The following is a 19,500-nucleotide window of genomic DNA, read 5'->3' on the forward strand; positions in this document are numbered from 1 at the left end:
GGCTGGAAGGGGCCACGAGAGAGGCAAAGAGGAAAGAGAAATGAAGACCTCAGCCTTGGATTCTTCAGTTAGCCCAGGAAAAATTAGAAGGGGACAAGGGGGGGGGGGAGGACCCGCAGGGACCGGGCCGGACACGCTCTGGTCCCGCCCCTTCACGCCCCGCCCCTTCATGCCCCGCCCCGCTCCGCTCCGCTCCACCGCTCGTCCCTGGTCCCACTGGGCGGGGGGGGGGGGGGGGCGAACCAAACCGATAACCTCTACCCGGCCGCTTCCCATTGGCCGTGCAGGCGAGCGAAGTCCGCAGAGACCAATGAGCGGCGGCCACGGCGCGGCGAGCCCTTCCGGCCCGCCCCCGCGCGCCGGCGCACCGCCCGCTAGAAGCCGAGGGCGGGACGTGGGCGCGGCAGAGCCGAAGCGGCGGCGGCGGCGGTGGCGGCGGCGCGGACGGAATGCGGGTTCTCGGCATGGCTCGCCTGGGGCTCGGTAAGCGTGGGCCTGCGGTGGGAGCCCGGCCGGGCTGGGGGCGGCCGGAGGGTCCGGGGCCGCGGAGCAGGCCCGAGCGGAGGGAACGGGGTGCCGGGCCGGCCTGGGGACTTCTCGGCCGGCGGGGCGGGAGAGGCCCGGCCGAGCCCTCTGCAGGAGGCCCCGGGAGTCGGGGACTCGCAGCCGCTGCTCACCTCGTGTGCGAGCCACCACCGGTCCAGCTCAGCCTTCACTTTTCGACGCGGGGTAGCAGAGGCCGGTCCTGAGATGCGGACCGAAGGTGGGCAGTGCCCTCCGAGGGAGGCCTCGCCGGGGGCGCCTGAGCACTTTTGTGCCTTTGAAGGTCCACCCAGGTGCCCCGGAATGATGGTTAGCGGCCCGATGGGTGGATTTGGGGGTCCCCTCCTTCCCCGGCTGGCTCTGTTCACGGCCCTAAAGTCTCAGACATCACTAACGCAGCCTAGATCCTTGCTGGACCATAGGGAAGATGGGTCCCGGCTCTCCCCGCAGCCCGCTTCATTTACTGTCTACGACCCTGTGACCCGGAGCATATTTTCTCACCTCTCTTCCAGGGCTTTTTGTTTGTTTTTTGTCTTTTTTTCAACCGTGCTCACCCCAGGAGCGGTAGTACATGTTTAAGAAGTACTTGCTGGGTTACTGTAGAGAGGGAAAGATTTAATCTCTGGTTTTCCCCATGAGTAGCTGTGAAAGAGTGATCCTCTCAATTAACTCATTATTTCAGTCAGGTAGTCAGCCTTTTTTTTTTTTTTTTTTTTTGGACACCCTGCTGCAGGCGGGTGCCAGGCAGAAATGTTACAGGCGTGAATGTATAACACCCTTAACGGCTACGGAGATTGAATGGGAAGCCACAGATGGCAAAACCATCTGCACGCCTCAGAGTGTGGACCCCGGGAGTTCTGTTTCCTGGAGTTCTGTTTCCTGGCGGTACTCATTGTCACTGTGTAGAGTGACCACGGGAAGCAGAACTTGGTGGGTCGGCACTGACCTCCTCTGCTATGGTAAATCAGCCCCCACCAGAGGAGGAGTGCGTTGCATGGAGAGCAGATGCAAAGGGCAGTGTGTTTGATCTTTCCTGACCCTGTTAGGTCATCTTGGAGGCATCAGTCGGTAGATAGAGAATTGGGTGGTTCTGCTTCTCCTGGCCATTAGGGCAGCAGGGGAGAATGCATGTCCTCAGCAGGCATCCCCGGAGATGGACAATGACTGCAAACCTCAGTAAGGCATTTCTTTTGCATGGGCAAATTTGTTTTCTTAGACATTGTGGATAAGACTTTTGTCTTTACACTTTGCCTAGTTCTATCAAGAGCTTCCCTTAACAGATAGCTGTAACCCAATAGAAACATCCTATCAAAGATCTAAGACCTACACAGCGTAAAACTTCAGTCAGAAGTAGATTGCAACAATGTTCTAATGTTGTATTGGAGGTAACAGTCCATGTGACTCTGTGTGCCAAGTGTCCATAACTTCTGATCTTTCCCAGATCTGAAGTTTTCACGGGACTTAGTGCATCAAGCAAGTATGAATTCATAACAATTTCATAAACAAGATAAACTTCTTGTAAAGTCTTAGAACTCACTGGACATGGTAGCACATGTCTTTAATCCCAGCACTCTGGAGCCAAACTCTACTATTCTCTTTGTGGAACAGCACCATCCAGTAGAAATACATTACTCTGTCTGTAATTTAATCCTAAATTTTCTAGGAACCACAACTAAAGCAGAAGAGGTAACAGTACTTCGAATTAATTTTACGTAATGACCACATTTATGGTGGCAGCCCCATTGGGTTAGGTGTCCTAATGATGTGCTAGCTGTCCCCGTTTGTGGCTTTGTCTCCATGCATGCTTCTCGGCATGCGTCCTGTCCTTAAGTCCCCACTCATCTGTACGTAACCCATCATGATTTCAGCGCATACTCGGTATGAAAAATATTAATAAAGTTTGTTTCTATTTTTTTCTGCAAGTCTTTGGAATCCAGTATGCTTTTTTTTAACCCTTGGAGAACCTCTCGGTTTGGGGTAACCACATGTGGCTGATGGCTTCCCTTGTGGATAGTAGTTTGAGGGAGCAGCCCCACCCCTGAGCCGGTCCCGCTTTGTGAATTAGATGGAGGCCTTCCAGAGCGCCTCTGTCGCTGACTCTGGATTCCTGTCCTGACTTAGGACACTTTGTTGAGATCTTCAGTGTCCTTGGCCTCTCTCGCTATGCATACATATCCACACAGATCTCGCCCATCTCTACACTGAAACTTTCCTCCACCCCACATGGTGCTTGCTCTTTCCAGTTCCGCATAACGAAACTTGTTTAGAGAGCTGTCTGTGTTCTCTAGACTTATTGCCTCCTCTCCTCCCGTCCTCTGCCCACTGGCTGCTGGTTCTTTCACTGTCACAGGTGCCTAGGTGCTCACAGACAACTTGGTCATTAAATGCAGTAGCCAGCTTCAGCCGTCCCTGCCTGTCCCCTGGGAGCATGTTAACTGTCTCATCCCATACTTGGTTTGTGTGACATCACTCTTAGTAAAGGCCACTTTTATTTTGTAAGTTCCTAAATAGTGGCCCTATCTATAACTCAAATACTTCTTAAGACATTTACATTGAGCATATTAACTGTACAGAATAGTAGGTTTCCTGTGACATTTTCACACATGTACATAATGTACTTTGGTCAAATTCCCACACACACACCCCATTATCCTTTCTTGCTCCCTCTCCCTCTGGTCCCATTCCTCTTTCTCAGTAGTTCCCTTCTGCTGGGTGTGTGTGTGTGTGTGATGTGGGCGTGTGGTGCATTCTCTTGAGTGTAGAGATGTATACACCTGTACCTGCATGTGCAGAGGCCAAAGGGGCATGCTGAGTGTCTTCCTCTTTCCCTGTCCGCCTTATTCCTCCAGAGAGGGTCACTGACTAAACCAAAGCTCACATTTCAGCTAAGCTGACTAGCAAGCGCCCAGCATCCTTCTGCCCTCCCCTCCCCCACGGTGGGGTCACAGGCACGGAAAGCCATGCTCAGCTCTTCATGTGGACGCCGAGGATACGAACTCGGATCTTCGTGCCTGCATAGCAAGTGTTCTTAATTCACTGAGCCAGCTCCCCTACTGTCCAGACTTTAGATAAAATTGGGTTCCGTCAGATGCAGCGTTCTTGAGTAACGTGTCTGTTTATTCGTGCCAAGGCATGCTCACCCAGCAACTTGGGAACAGGAGTTAGAAAGCCACTCTGCCACTTGGTGTCTTTGCATTGCCTGTCCGTGGCCTTTTCTCCTGGGCTTTGCTTGTTTACAAAATGAGGATGCTTCCTAGATTCTAGCCCTGAAGAAGCAAGTGCTTCCCTTGAAATTGGAAGCGGCAGCCGTCGTGGTTTTGAGTGGCCCATGCCCTTCCTGCCCAGCACTGCAACAGGAAGGACCCACGGGCAGGGGCAGCCCAAGCCGTCCTCTTCTGCGAGGGCCCGGGGGTGGGGGAGATCCTCTGCTGTGGACTGTGCCGTCACTGCTGTGTTTTGTCGTTTGTCCAGGTCTGGTGAGCTGTACCTTCTTTCTGGCAGTCAGCGGTCTGTATTCCTCTAGTGACGATGTCATTGAATTAACGCCATCAAATTTCAACAGAGAAGTTATTCAGAGCAATAGTCTGTGGCTCGTGGAGTTTTATGCTCCATGGTACGTATTGTAAAATAGTTATGCTTTTTTTAAAGGTTGGTTGATTGATTGATTGATTGATTGATTGGTTTTGCTTTTTTGAGACAGGGTCGCTTGCTCTGGCTGACCTGGAACTATATAGAACAGGTTGGCCTTAAACTTGCTGAAATCCATCTGCCTCCCAAGTGCTAGGATTAAATGTGTGCACCACCATGCCCAGCTGTTTTTAAGTCTGTGTATGTGCACATGCGTGCAGGTGTTCTGTGTGTGGTCTAGGTTGGTCTGGAACCTTGGAGTTATATAGCCCAGACTGGTCTAGAATGTATGTGCTCTTGCCTCAGCCTCCTGAGAACTGAGATTCCAGATCTGTGCCACCATGTCTAAACAGTTGTAGACTAGGATTCTCGATTGCACACGTCAGGTGTCTTGAAAGCAGTGGAGACTGCATCAGTTGTGGGGTGATCTGGCAAGACGTCTCAGTGGGAAAAGGTGCTTGCCGCCAAGTGCGGTGACCTGAGTGTAACTCTTGGGACCCACGTGGTGGAAGGAGACCTGGGCTGTGACGCATGCCCAGAATGCAGTGTTGCACGCTTACTAGTTAAAGCGTGTGATGCAAAGGAAGGCGAAGACGCATACACCGCTGGGAACTGTAGAATGTGACAGGGCCATGGTGGCTGTAAGCAGCAGAATGCAGGACCCCGAGAGCAGCTCACTACCAGCTGCATGTCTGCAGATGAGCCAACACAAGGTTGCACATTCAAGTGAAAAGCACCTTGTGAGCGTCAGGAAGGGATATTCTCGGTCACTTCTCTGGTGCTGTGGTAAATCACCTCAACTGAGGCAACTTAGGGAAGGAAGAGTTCATTTGGGCTGTGGTTCCAGTGGAGAGGCCGTAGTGGTGGAGCAGAGGCAGCAGACCAAAGGCACGGTGCTGGAGCAGCAGAGAGAGCCAACCAGGAGTCAAGTGTGAGTCTAAGCTCTCAAAGCCTGCCCCAGCCATACCCGTCCTCACGCAAGGCTGCACCTCCTGAGCCTGCCCAAACAGCGCCACCAACCGGGCCCTGAGTGTTTAGTGCCCAAGAGTGTGGGCAGCATCTCATTTGAACCACCACAGAAGCTGACATGGACTTTATTTTTAAGGCAGGTTCTTATCACGTTGCCCAGGCTGGCCTTGAACTCACTTCCAAATCTCAGGGAAGCCTTCCTTGAACTTGTTCCTTTGCCTCAGTCTCCCAAATAGCTAGGATCCCAGACCTGGGCCACCAGACCTGGGCTCTTAAGGAATTCTTACCTTTGAATTCTGAAGTCCTGAGTGGGTGCGTTTTAGGAAGTGCCCCCTGAAAGTTCTTTTGTGGGTTCTGAAACAGTTCTAGAAACTTGGCACTGCTTCTCAGCACATTACTCAGGGTCAGTGTAGCAAGTGGAGGGCAGCGCTAAACGTTCGTGCCAACATATTGCGAATCTGGCTCTTTTTAATGCTTTGACTGTTTTCTAAAGGTTTTTAAATCCAGTTACTGGATTCTGTGGTTAGCCCATCTGAATTAGCTAGCACAGGCGAATAGTACTTGTACAGACTGCTAAGTTATTCCATGGCTCTGTGAGGTGTTTTTGCACATTTGGCTTCTTATCACTGTGTCGTGGGTAGTTGGTTTGTTTCTGAGAGCCACAGTGCAAGCAAACTTCCCTGTGAAACCTCAGCAGATGGTGTGATTTAGAAGGCAGGTTCTGGATGTGGTAGGTAACGATTATGCTGGCAGTTTTATGCATAGTGTTCTGAAAAAATGTCTAATTGGAACAATCACTTTCAGCCTTTTTATGCTTGGGTTCTAACATCCCAGGGACAGCCTTGGATTCCTTCATGGAGGAAAGGCTTTAGATGGTGAATAGAGTAGACAGAGTCAGGCATAATGACACATGCCTTTAGTTCTAGCACTCCAGAAGCTGAGGCAGAGGACTGTGAGGAGTTCCAGGGCTACATAGCAAAACCTGTTCTTAAAAAAGAAGAACACTTGGGAGGATCGGAAGTTCAGCGCCCACCTTTGGACTCCGTGAGACTCAAAGACTGAAGGGACAGAGCCTACATAATTGAGGACAAATTGAGGAGCTCCTGTCTAAAATGTTGGGAGTTTTTCAGATTTTGAAATATTTTGAAATATTCACACAGCTTTTCCCCAGTGAATGCAGAAACCCAGGACTGGATGTCATGTAGTGCTCAGACGGTTTCCTGTTGGGTAGTTTGGTTTGTACGGTTTGGCAGTGCCGGGAGCTGAACCAGGGCTTTGTAGATGTAACCAACCGTCTTATTAAATAAGAAACACAGAAACAATGTAAAAGAGAAAGCCGAGAAGTCAGAGCTCAGAGCTAAAATCTCACCCTTTTTCCTGCTGTCCCAGCTTCGCGAAAAAAGACCTACCTCCTGTCGGTTCGTATTTTTAAAGTATGTTGTTCTGCCTTCTCATTGGTTGTAAACCCAAACACATGACTGCCTCGTCACTGTCTGAATGTACAGCCCCCTAGGTCTTAAAGGCATATGTCTCCAATGCTGGCTGTATCCCTGAACACACAGAGATCTTATGGGATTAAAGGCGTGTGCCACCACCGCCACACTCTTGCTATGGCTCTAATAGCTCTGACCCTGAACACACAGATATCTATGGGATTAAAGGCGTGTGCCACCACCGCCACACTCTTGCTATGGCTCTAATAGCTCTGACCCCCAGACAACTTTATTTATTAACATACAATCAAATTAATATTTCAGTACAAATCAAAATAATATTTCAATACAATTAGATTACCACCACAGGGCTTTGCTGACACTAGGCACTGAGCTGCATGCCCACTCTTGGGTTTAAAATGTCAGGATAATGGATACTCAACTTGCACTTCTTTAGAGACTAATAGATATCATGAGTCATCAGCAAGTCTAACAACTATGTAATTCTAAAGTTGTTGTACACATAAATGATGCTAGAATGTTCCAGCAATTGTAATGATCATTTGTAATGTTAAGAAAATAGCTGTGGAAGCCATTAAGTAGTAGTAATCTCATCAACTGTGGGATGTTTCCATTTATAATAGAAAGAACTTTTGAGTTTCTACTACAGGTTAGCAAAAATGGATTCTTCTTTTTTTTTTAAGATTTATTTATTTATTATATGTACAATATTCTGTCTGCACACATCCCTATGGGCCAGAAGAGGGCACTAGATCTCATTACAGATGGTTGTGAGCCACCATGTGGTTGCTGGGAATTGAACTCAGAACTCAAGAGCAGCCAATGCTCCTAACCTCTGAGCCATCTCTCCAGCCCATGAATTTATTTTTATGTCAAACGTTGGTCTGTTCCTAGTGCCTAGCATCAGATTGAAGCAGTGTGTGCCCTCTTAACTGTTTAATTTGAATCCTTCCTTCTTAGAGAAACGGAAGCCTAACTAAGCCTTGTGAGTATCTGGCTTCTGTATTTGAAGTGTCCCCCGAGCAGCAAAGCGTATATAAATGTGTATAAATGTGTCACAGCACCAACTCAAGGCACTGCCTACCACAAAATAACCTCGCTTAAACGTTGGGGCTGAGTTCAGGTCCCTCTAGGGTATCAGTGACATGATGTTTGTGGAAGCCTGGTGGGGCGTGGCTCACTTCGGAAGGCAGTGGCACAGGCCAGGCGGGCCAGCCTTGGAATCAGGTCCTTTGCCAGTCTCTATCTGATCATTAGAGTGGAGAGAGTGAAGGCCTGTCCTAGCTCTGCACAGGTCCAGGGACGTCCTTTGAGAACGTGACCCAGGCAGAAGAGCCGAGCAAAACCTTTTTCAAATATGCACCATATTGCCCATAGGTAAACACACGGTCTGCATGCCGTGGGCATTACACTTACCCATGCCTGACTGGATCCTAGAAGTGGGTTCTGTCTCTACACCATGCCTGATTGGATCCTAGAAGTGGGTTCTGTCTCTACACCATGCCTGACTGGATCCTAGAAGTGGGTTCTGTCTCTACACCATGCCTGACTGGATCCTAGAAGTGGGTTTGTCTCTACACCATGCCTGACTGGATCCTAGAAGTGGGTTCTGTCTCTACACCATGCCTGACTGGATCCTAGAAGTGGGTTCTGTCTCTATCATACAGTATGCCGCGTTGTTATATTTCACAGCACGGTTTGTTTGGGCTTTGGGAAAGGATCTCACTGTGTTGTCTTAGCTGTGCTAAAACTCACTGTGTAGCCCAGGCTGGCCTTGAACTTGAAGTGGTCCTGCCTCTGCCTCCCAAGTGCTGTCACGACAGGTGTGTGCTGCCTGCCTGGCTTGTAACAGGTTCTGTTTGGTTTTACGGAATTAGTGCCTGTGAAACAGGTTTCCCCCGTGTTCAGGTAGTCAGCAGGCGGTGGTGAAATAACGCCTGTCCTGAGTAGTCACTGGGCCTCTGGTCCCGGTCCCCCTGGCAAGCTCAGCTTTATGAACTGAAGGTCAAAGGGTCTAACTGTCACCTTATTTGTGTTTTGTCTCTCGGCAGGTGTGGTCATTGCCAGAGGCTAACACCAGAATGGAAGAAAGCAGCCACTGCATTGAAAGTGAGTATCTGAGACACCAGCCTCCCTCACTGTGTGTTTACATTTGCATAGGGTGTAGTGATACATTGTATACTCTAATAAAATTTGCCTGAAGATCAAAGGACAGAGCCAGCCACTAGATTAAACATAGAGGCCAGAGTGGTGGCACATACCTTTAATCCCAGTATTTGGGAGTCACATACCTTTAATCCCAGTATTTGGGAGTCACATACCTTTAATCCCAGCGCTAGGAAGGAAGTGATGGCTGGGCAGAGAAAGGTATATAAGGCCTGAGGAGACAGGAACTGAAGCCTTTTCAGGCTGAGGAGTCCTAGAGGTAAGATGTGGCAGTGGCTTGTTCCTCTGTCTCTCTGATCTTCAGGCAAATTTTATTAGGGTACACAACATACCACCACACATGGGCCCAGTGCGCACTGGGAGTTAATTTGATGGCGAAGTCCTGAGTGCTGATTGTACTATCAAATACCTCGGGGGCGGGGGGTGGGGTGCAGATGTTACTGCTCATGTCTGGTTTTATTTTGTCCTTTTCCCAGCTAAATTACATCATTATCTTAGCCATGCTGGTTCTGAAGGCCTTGGTGTCCAGTCCTCCCCCAGACACTCCCTGCAGGCTGGACTTGCCCGTTTCCCATTGGACAACTTAAATTCTCCCTGGTTTTCAGGGCTAAACTCCTCAGTGGCCCTTGTAACTTCCCTGGGCCCTTACCTGTGTGCCTGAGTCCGACGGGGCTATGGGAGTAGGAAGGAGGTAACCTGTCTGTGTCTCCTCAGGATGTTGTCAAAGTCGGCGCAGTCGATGCCGATAAGCACCAGTCCCTGGGCGGTCAGTACGGCGTCCAGGGATTCCCTACCATCAAGATATTTGGAGCCAACAAAAACAAGCCAGAGGATTATCAGGGTAAGGACTCTCCCTCCTTATTCCCCTGTAGGCGACACCTCCTGGAACAGTTAGCCTGGCTCCTGCAGCCTCTTAACCTTGCTCTCTGTGATGGCATACCACACTTAGTGCCTCCTCCAAGCTTAGAGCTTTAGCTTGTAGGTAAAGAGGGGTACAGGGGTACGTGCGTGCATGTGTGACACATGTGAATTATTCAGAGTGGTTGTAGACCTGCACCTTTTTACCTCCAGGCCTTTCTCATTACAGCTGTTTAATAGTTGATGAAGATCTGTGTTTTCCTCCCCTTACTGGAAGATTGGAGTCTGGCAAACACGCATGGTAGTGCCTATGCCATTGACTCTGAAATGCTACTGGTGTCAGGAGCTATTGGTAATGGGTACTCCAGATTCCAGATAGCACACTGCAAGGTCCTCACTTGATCATTAGCTACGCACACACAAACAGTATCTAATCAGAATTGATGAGTCGGGACAGAGCGTGGTCCTAATGAAAGTGTTGAGCATAATTTTTACATTATGGTGGGTTTGGCTAAAGTTTTTTAAGGATTTGCTAAATATGACATAAAGTAACTGAAGGTTGCACCTGTGAACCGAAGTACCGGTGGGCCAAGGAGGAGCATCCCAGTCAGACTCACCCTGGGGAGGGCCCAGGGCTGTGGGGTCGGAAGAGTAATTCCAGACCCGGCCTGCTGTAACTGGCCCGCCTCTCCGAGCATGCTCGGGCCTCCTGTCCACTTACTGCTCTGGCCTGCTGCTTTTCTGTAAAGAGGGAGGGAAGCCTGCCCAGGCAACCAGAGTGTAATTAAAATAGTGCATGCAGAAGAGGGGAGACACATACTTGGTATAGGTACCAGTTCACTTGGTAAATCTCCAGACTTGGAGGTCAGAATCCTTGGAGACAAAGCCCTGGATGCATGGTTTCTTCCTGATGATGAGTTTTGTTTTCAGGAGTAAACACGTCTGTCCTCACTTTGAAATGATAACTGGTTATCGTTTTGCTTCTTGACAAGGGCAGAATATGTAGAGCATTCTGCGCGGCTGTGTTTATTTGTAAATAAGGTGGTTGTTATTACACGTGTGTCTTGGGGCACGTGTGGGCTCAGTGCTCACATGACGTCACAGGACCGTTTTCAGGAGTTCCCACCTTCTGCCAAGTGGAGCTCAGAGACTGCACTTTGACCTGCTGAGCCGTCTCAGCTGCCTTCGGGGAGGTGTTTGGGACACAGCCGGACCTGTGCCCGTATGGGTGGGCCAGGCTGCTTGTGCACCAGGACACAGCCGGACCTGTGCCCGTATGGGTGGGCCAGGCGGCTTGTGCACCAGGACACAGCCGGACCTGTGCCCGCATGGGTGGGCCAGGCTGCTTGTGCACCAGGACAGCAGGGCTGAGTGGCTGCAGAAGGCAGTGTGGTCTCAAAGGTAGCTAGCACTTGGGTGCATATGGCCCATAATGAAGAGATGGTCAGCACTGGTGCACGGCGGGAGAAGCCTCTTTCCCAGATGAGTCCTGCTTGGGTATAACTGTAGAAAGGGCAGGAGGAACAGCACTGGCTCGAACTGGAACTGTCTGCAGGAGGAACGGAAGGCTGCTCTCATGTCGGGTTTGCCCTTCAGTTACCCGAGCACTTCTGAGTGTTCCCGCTGTACAGCTGGTCTAAGACTCCTAGTAGGAGCCTGACCATGAGAAGATTTTCCCTATCCATGTGTACTTTAATTTATAAACTAGGCAATTGGAGAGTAACAGTAACCAATAGTAAAATAGAACTCTAGAGGTTAGGGACTGTGGTCTCACTTGAAAGAGCTAAGACAAACGATATTCTTGGACTGTGGTTAAGTAGACCACAGAAGATGGGAACCGCAGGCCAGGGTGGTTCCTGTAGTGTTTTCCTTCTACTGTGATACTGGGGCTCTCTTACAGCTTGGCCTGTGAACTTTGAAGGTGCTTTCAAGTCATGTCTTGTCCTTGCTCTTCTGGGGTCTTGGGTCTGTAGTTTTGGATAGACTTCCCACTTACCGTCCTCTTGTGTGGTTGAGGTTTGGTTGTGTTTGAACTGTTGGGTCTCATGCAGCATGGCTGCTCTCTGAGCTTTACTGAAGGTGGTTACTTAGGACTGACTTGATCCTAACCACTGAACTTGAAGCAAAAGAAGAGATGCCTTGATTGCTTTCAGGTTACTTGGCTTCAGAGATGTCTCATGTTCCACGCTTCCCACACACACTGTCTGCTTCCCATGTGTCATGTTCCACTCTTCACACACACACTGTCTACTCTCCGTGTGTCATGTTCCACTCTTCACACACACACTGTCTACTCTCCGTGTGTCATGTTCCTCTCTTCACACACACACACTGTCTACACTGTGTGTCTTAGAAAAGGTGGTGTTGGTTTCTCCCCTCTTCTTGGGAAGTTTTCCTGTCTTCCTGACTAGCTGTTAAACCTTTCTTCCATGTCCATGTCGTCCATTCAGCAAACATGAGAGTCTCTCTTTAGAAGCTGTAGTTTTCCAGACAGTGAACAGAGCGATCTAGGAAACCAAAAACACTGGCATTCAGAGTGGGAAGTCTAGGGCAGAGTGCATTATGGGATGAGCGCCATAGTGGGTGCATGCGAGACCCAATCACCTTCAGCTGCCTGACAGATGTGGAGTTACAAGTCTTCACAGGCGCAGGAGAGGCACTTAGGCAGAAGGGCAGCCCGGGTTGCCTGCCTTGTCTTGACTGTCCTTTGCTGCCCACAGGTGGCAGAACCGGGGAAGCCATCGTAGATGCCGCCCTCAGTGCTCTGCGCCAGCTCGTGAAGGATCGCCTCGCTGGGCGGAGTGGTGGATACAGTTCTGGAAAACAGGTAAGGCTGTGTGGTCCTGTCTTGTGTGTCTTGGTCTTCTGCTTGAATGTGTGTGTTCCTTACAGAGGGTGTCATATAACCTAGGCTAGCCTTGGATTCTCACTGTAGCCAAGGATGACCTTAAATTCTTCTACTTCTACCTCCCAAGTTGTGGAATTACAGGAGTGTATGATCTCCCCAGCTGCTCATTGGCATCCTTAGAGTTACATGGCAAACCTTGTCACAGTCTGAGAAGGAGGTTCCCAGATAGGTGTCTTGGGCCCCAAGCTGGAATGGGCTGTTGGAACTACAGAGTGGGAAGAAGCTCCATGCCGAGGGCGGCAGGCTCTGGGATCTCATGGCCTTCCCTGGTCCAAGAGGAGAATAGAATCCTGGATTCACTTCCCAGACTGCCTTTGCAAGAGCTCCTGGCCTGTGTCTGTGGCAGTGAGTCTGGAACGCAGACAGGATAAATAGGAAGAGGAAGAGAGACAAGTTCCTGTTCTATCTTTGGTGTTTTACGTGCTTTTGTATGAAATGTGGAGCTTGACTATGATGCCCATGCACCCTTAGAAATGAAGTGTTGAAGTTACTTACAAAATGGCTCTCCACCCCTCAAGAGGCCAGTAAAACTAGCTTTAGCTTTAGTCTCAGGCCTATCGAGAGGTGGCATCCTTACCTGGCCCCTGCCATGGCGATTAGCCGGGTGACAGACAGCAGCACAGCAGAGTGAACAGCACCATAGGTGTGCCTAGAGGAAATTCAGGTCCAGGGGTATAGGTTCAAGGCCGAGTACTTACTCTCCTGTTGTGTGCCGGGCCTGGGGCAGATGAAACACTAGTGTGAGCTGTCTTGAATGATCTGGACTTCACATTTGAAAATGTAGAAACAGTTGTGTCTACACAGACCCATCTGCCAGAGTCTGCATTCCGCCATGCCGTCAGGTGCTTGAGCTCTTTATAAAAATAGCAGGTGGAAGAATTCAAGGCAGACCATAAGTTGTACTAAATGTAGCAGGAATTGTTTAAAAGTAAGACTGTTAGCAAAAAATTGTATTAAGGAATGCTCCCGGTTCAATCATATTCAGTAACTGTTTTCATGTATTTGCTAATGAACCAATCGAAAACTTGGCTCCCTTGTAAAGTGATTGTCCTGTCTGTGCTTGCAGTAGTAGTGTTCGTTGTTGGCCGGGTGGTAGTGTGACATTTACTGTTACCGTGACAGGGCAGAGGTGACAGTTCAAGTAAGAAGGACGTGGTGGAGCTGACGGATGACACCTTTGATAAGAATGTCCTTGACAGTGAAGATGTTTGGATGGTTGAGTTTTACGCTCCGTGGTGTGGACACTGCAAGAAGTAAGTGCCTTGGACCAAACCGTGCATCCGGTCACCACACTTCCTGTACGGTCATCCAGCTGTGGGCTGTGTCATTCCCAGATTCAACCGGGGGACAGGTGCATCACCCCTTTGCTGAAGCCACCGAGATGGGTTTGAAGTGTGACATAAAACCGGGATTAGGCCAGAGTGTACAGCTCAGTGTAAGGACCTGTTGTGTGAGTTCCCTGGACTCTGAAAATGTGTTTCTGCAGCCTGGAGCCAGAGTGGGCTGCTGCAGCCACAGAGGTGAAGGATCAGACGAAGGGCAAGGTGAAGCTGGCCGCCGTGGACGCCACCGTGAACCAGGTTCTGGCCAGCCGATACGGGGTGAGTGTGGTGGAGGCTCGTTTACTAATTAGAGAAATCCTCGGGATTTCAGCAGCCTTCGACTCACGGCCGCCCTTCGAAGGAGGCAGGGAGACCTCTAACCGTTTGTAGATGGAGAGGTGGTGTCCCTAGCCATCGAGTCTGGAACTCAGGACTTGTGGGTTTGGGCACCATCACACCACTTGCTTTGAAAGTTGATCCTCTTGCTCTCAAGTATGTATGTATGCACACTGTTTTATTTTTATTTTTATTTTTATTACTATTTTTTTTGGTTTTGGTTTTTCGAGACAGGGTTTCTCTGTGTAGCTTTGTGCCTTTCCTGGAACTCGCTCTGTAGTCCAGGCTGGCCTCGAACTCACAGAGATCCACCTGCCTCTGCCTCCTGAGTGCTGGGATTAAAAGCGTGTGCCGCCACCGCCGCCGCCACCACCACCCGGCATGCACACTGTTTTAAATACCCAGAGCTTGGGCAGGGTCTACTGAACTCCACAGTTAATGAATCTCTGACTGTGCTTCCAGCTGGGAATTCATTCCCCCCCCACCCCAGTTCTGATGATTTAAGCCAGACTGATAGATGCTAGGCAAGTGCCTAGTTCCCAGCACTTAGTATTTATTTTTGAGGTAGTATCTCATTAAGTGGCCCAGAGTGGCCTCCCACTTGTGATCCTGACTTCAGCCTCCTGAAAATCAGGGATTACAGGTGTGTGCCCATGCTTGGTTAAAGCATACTTTTGTGATAGTGAAATGTCTGTGAAGTGCTTTTAGAAACCATAAAGATTGTGGGTTGTTGTTTATTATTATTATTATTATTATTCAATTTTCCGTTTTAAATATTATGGTTGTTATTGTACTTTAATAGATCAGAGGATTCCCTACAATCAAGATATTTCAGAAAGGCGAGTCTCCCGTGGACTATGACGGTGGCCGGACGAGATCAGACATAGTGTCCAGGGCCTTGGATTTGTTCTCAGATAATGCCCCACCTCCAGAGCTGCTCGAGGTACAGTGCTCCCCCTGGTGGTGAGGAAGCTTCCCGTCTGCTGTGAACCCTTCTCAGTTTACTACTATTCTAATCTTTGTGGGATTAGAATACTGACGCTGTGAGCAGAAGCTCACCGAAGTGTCTCAAGAACAGAGTGCATTCAGTCACGCTTGGGCTTTGGAGCTCTGCCCTGGAGCGTAGACGCTCTCGGGTCTCAGCACCGAGGGGGAAACGCAGTCTCGTCTTCATGGCCTGTTGAGGAAACAGACACCAGGAGCCTCACACTGTGTCCATACCTTGTGCACAGACGTATGACCTGTATGTACAGCTGTGGAGGCCAGCCTGGGCCAGGGACTGCAGTTTCAGAGACTGCTCAGGTGGCTGAGGAATGAGTGATGGTGTGCACCTCTAGAGGGTTCTAGATGGCATGTCTGTGCGAGGAGGATTGTGGGGAAGGAGTCTCGTGAGTGTTGTGTTGCACAACTGCCCTTTCTTCTGTGCAGATCATCAACGAAGACGTTGCCAAGAAGACCTGCGAGGATCACCAGCTCTGTGTCGTGGCTGTCCTGCCCCACATCCTAGACACTGGTGAGCACAGGCTGGGTCTCGTGTGGCTGCTGGCTGCTAAGTGCTTCCTGAGTGAACTGACTTGATTTCCCTTTCAATATTTGTTGTCTGTTAATCAGGGGCTGCAGGCAGAAACTCCTACTTGGAAGTTCTTCTGAAACTGGCCGACAAATACAAGAAAAAGATGTGGGGGTGAGTCCTGAGCGCAGTCTCTCCTCTCTGAGAACAGGCGGGGTGCAGACCTCCACCTCTCATCCCGAGTGTTCTGCAGTGTGCACCTGTGTGTGTCTGCGTGTGCCTTGTCACTAGCTTGTTGCTTCCCTGCCCTGAGACCCAGAGTGTGCACGTTGACCCAAGCTCAGGTGGCAGGAAACCCATGTGACTCCGTGGACAGCCTTGCAGGATCTGAGCATGCGCCCATCCTGCACTCCTTTCTAAGATTTGGGTGTACCTTCAGATTCTAGTCCCCAAAGCACCCCCACCCTGAAGCCAGTGTGCTTTCCCAGGTGGCTGTGGACAGAGGCTGGCGCTCAGTATGACCTGGAGAACGCGCTGGGCATTGGAGGGTTCGGGTACCCTGCCATGGCGGCCATCAACGCACGCAAGATGAAGTTTGCTCTTCTCAAAGGGTCTTTCAGTGAGCAAGGCATTAATGAGTTTCTCAGGTAACTTTTCTTAGTTGTTTATTGTCTCATCTGTGGGGTGTTATTGGTTTATATATCATGTGTAAGCCAGGTAGTGAGTGGAACTAGTTTGCATTTAAAACATAAGGAAGGTAGCGCTTTTAAATCTCTCCTGTGGCAGTACATCCACGTGCGTGGTTTGCCTGTCTGTCTGCGCCCTCTCCCCCCGCCCTGCTTGTCAGAGTGCACACTATCTGGCCTCGTTCTAACTGCGGGGTCTTAGGAGGTCATGTCCCGCCCTTGGTGTTCCTGACCTCAGGTCAAAGCCCTTGGCTTGGAAATGTGTGAAAATGAGGATCCTCCTGCTGTGGGCGAGTGATGGGTTCCTCATTCAAAAGCCGGGTGCAGAGCTCTCCATCCTGCCCTGCTGGTCACCTCTTCCTAACCCCGCCATCATTTCTTGGGCAAAGAGAAGGCATTGACTGAAGAGGTCACTTGTCTTTCCTCTTCCTGCTCTCTTCCTCGTTGGTTTCTCAGCTGCCGTGTGAGATGAGGGCTTTGAATTCCTGCTGATAGAAAAGTGGGTACCTGGCGCTGTGTGGAGTGTATCCTGTAGGTGTGCCTGGACCGGGCCACACCGAGGCTGTTGCTTTCTGGAGACTATAAATTGTGCCGTGCTAAACTACAGTGAGGGGATGTTGCAGTAAAAATCTTCCTGTACGTCCTCTAAGATCAGCAAAACATGACGCCAAAGCATACATTTTCCTCAAGCATGGTAATAAGTGGAACCCAGAGGAATGAATTTTTTTGTTTTTCAAGACAGGTATTTCTGTGTAGCCCTGGCTGACCTGGAACTCACTCTGTAGACCAGGCTGGCCTCAAATTCACAAGAGATCTGCCTGCCTCTGCTTCCTGAGTGCTGGGATTAAAGGCTTGTGCCACCACCGCCCGGCTTAGTAATGAATTTGTTTTTTAATGGTCTTTTTAAAAGTATTCTACAAAAATAAGTAGCATAAAACTAAAGAACCTAAGGTAAATGACAGGTTTTAATCTGGCACGGTGGTGCATGCCTGTTGTCTGCACACTCAGGAGGTGGAGGCAGGGATCACAAGTTCAAGACCAGCTTCAGTAGTCTCGAAATACCACCAACAAAAATGCCCCACAAGACAGTGTTCACAGACCCAGTTAGAGCTGGGCATGGTGGTGCCTGTAGTCCAGCAGCGGACAGAGGCCAGAGGACCAGGAATTCTCACTGGTAGTATTTTGAGTAGCCAGATTACAAGTATTTTTCAAGAACAGATATTCACGTCTTAGTGGGAAGCGCTTTGTGCATCTACATTCAGGTTAGTTGAAAACGTTCACCTCACTAATAATGTGCTGCTCAAGCTCGTGGGCTTAGCAGGCAAGGGCCGTGGGCAGCCTTTGCTCCTTAGGCACTTATTTTAAAAACACCCTTTCATGCTTGTTTGTTGTTTTTTAAAGAAAGAAACAACTTAGAAGTTGTGCTTGACTTTGTGGGTGCAGGACACATTGTGTTTGACTGTTTGTTCACTTGGAGTACATCTAGATGTGGTTGGTATTCTTCCCCCAGGGAGCTGTCTTTCGGCCGTGGCTCCACAGCACCTGTGGGAGGTGGTTCCTTTCCTGCCATCACTCCCAGAGAGCCCTGGGATGGCAAAGATGGCGAGGTGAGTGGCGGTAAGGGGCTTCTCTCCTCCGTTTGTGTCTCTGTCTGTGCAGGGGAACAGAACCCACCATCAGACCCAGGGCTGTGCTCCTGCTGTCCCGCCTGGGCCATACCCAGCATGCACCACACCTGGCTGGCTTCAGATTTAGAGAAAGACTGTCCTCCTAAAATCCTGATCAGAGCTGCTGGAGGGTGGCTCAGCAGTTGAGAGCATTGGCTGCTCTTCAGCGGGGCCAGAGTTCAGTTCCCAGCACCCACATGGTGGTGTACAGCCATGGGCACCTTCAGACACGGGGACCCAGTGGCCTCCTCGGGCCTCCCTGGGCATTTCGTGCATATGGTGCAGACATGCAGGCAGGCAAAACACACACTCGTACACATAAATAAAATGTTTAAGAAATCACAGTCTAAAGGTCATGGGAGCTTGGTTTCATGCCTGTTATTCCACACTGCACTACTTGAAAGGCTAAGGCAGGAGGGTTGTCATGAGACTGAGGCCAGACTGAGTTCAAGAATGGAGCCCTGTTTCAGAAACTCTCAGAAAGCCCAGGGGAGGCGCATGTCTGCAGTCAGCCGTGGGAACCTGAGGTGGGAGGACTTTGAAGCCAGCCTAGGCTGCATTTATGAGGCTTTGTCCAAGTTCTCTGGTTCTCCCTCAGGGTTAAAACTGGTCCAAGAGCCAAGCTGTAACCTGGAATCCTCTGGAATTTGCTTTTCTGTTGAAACCGTTGGTCATTTGAGGCTCTAACATCACTTTCTGTCTCAGCTTCCTGTGGAGGATGACATTGACCTCAGCGATGTGGAGCTTGATGACCTGGAGAAGGACGAGTTGTGAGGGCCGCAGCCCAGCCTTCTTCACGTTTCGTTTCTTGGGAGCAGGCAGTGTCCTAGCAGTGGGGTTCTGCTCAGCTGTCTGCCTTTCCGAGCAGTCCCTGCCGGCCACTGGAAACGGCAGCAGTGAACCTTGGTGTCTCAAGAAAACACTGAAGAATTCTATGAATTGTCGCAGTGAATTGGATTTGTTCTTGGGCATATTGAAGAAAACTGGGCTGTTGAAACATTTTTTCCTCCTCCTGACTGCTGCTTGAATGTTCTTGGAGGCTGTTTCTTATGTATAGGGTTTTTAAAATGTGATTCTTTTGTTTGAATATTAATGGCTTTTTCCATTCAAGAATAAAATGATATTTTGGACAAAGCTGATAAATGTATGAAATTAGTGGCACACCATAAAATTGGAGCCTGACATTTAGCCTGAAAACTAACCCTATGAACAGACGACATCACATCAATCATCACCTCCCCGTAAAAATTTTTTTTAAATGAAGACAAGACCTTTTGGCAAGGACGTGATTCTGTGTGGATAACTTGGTCCCAAGTGAAAACCGCATTTCATGCCCCAAAGTCTTGTCTTCGGGCTTCACCAGTGACAATGAGGCTCAGGTTTTCAACATTCTCACTAATCTCCCATTGGAAATCCCACGAAGACAAAAGCCTCGTGGGTGACCAAGTTACAGG

At 49.7% G+C, this 19,500-nt stretch overlaps 1 protein-coding gene across 1 annotated transcript; it reads left to right on the forward strand.

Moving 5' to 3' along the window:
* Positions 1-353: 353 nt before the first annotated feature.
* Pdia6 (protein disulfide isomerase family A member 6) lies at positions 354-19,180 on the forward strand. The gene is made up of 13 exons (XM_076559049.1): positions 354-483; positions 4,015-4,156; positions 8,645-8,702; positions 9,474-9,600; positions 12,338-12,444; positions 13,648-13,778; positions 14,012-14,126; positions 14,986-15,126; positions 15,612-15,696; positions 15,795-15,867; positions 16,182-16,340; positions 17,890-17,986; positions 18,752-19,180. The coding sequence occupies exons 1-13, from the start codon at positions 450-452 to the stop codon at positions 18,818-18,820; spliced, it is 1,338 nt and encodes a 445-aa protein (XP_076415164.1). The 5' UTR covers positions 354-449; the 3' UTR covers positions 18,821-19,180.
* Positions 19,181-19,500: the final 320 nt, after the last annotated feature.

This window comes from Peromyscus maniculatus, chromosome 22 (genome assembly GCF_049852395.1).
Source record: "Peromyscus maniculatus bairdii isolate BWxNUB_F1_BW_parent chromosome 22, HU_Pman_BW_mat_3.1, whole genome shotgun sequence".
Lineage (NCBI taxonomy): Eukaryota > Metazoa > Chordata > Mammalia > Rodentia > Cricetidae > Peromyscus > Peromyscus maniculatus.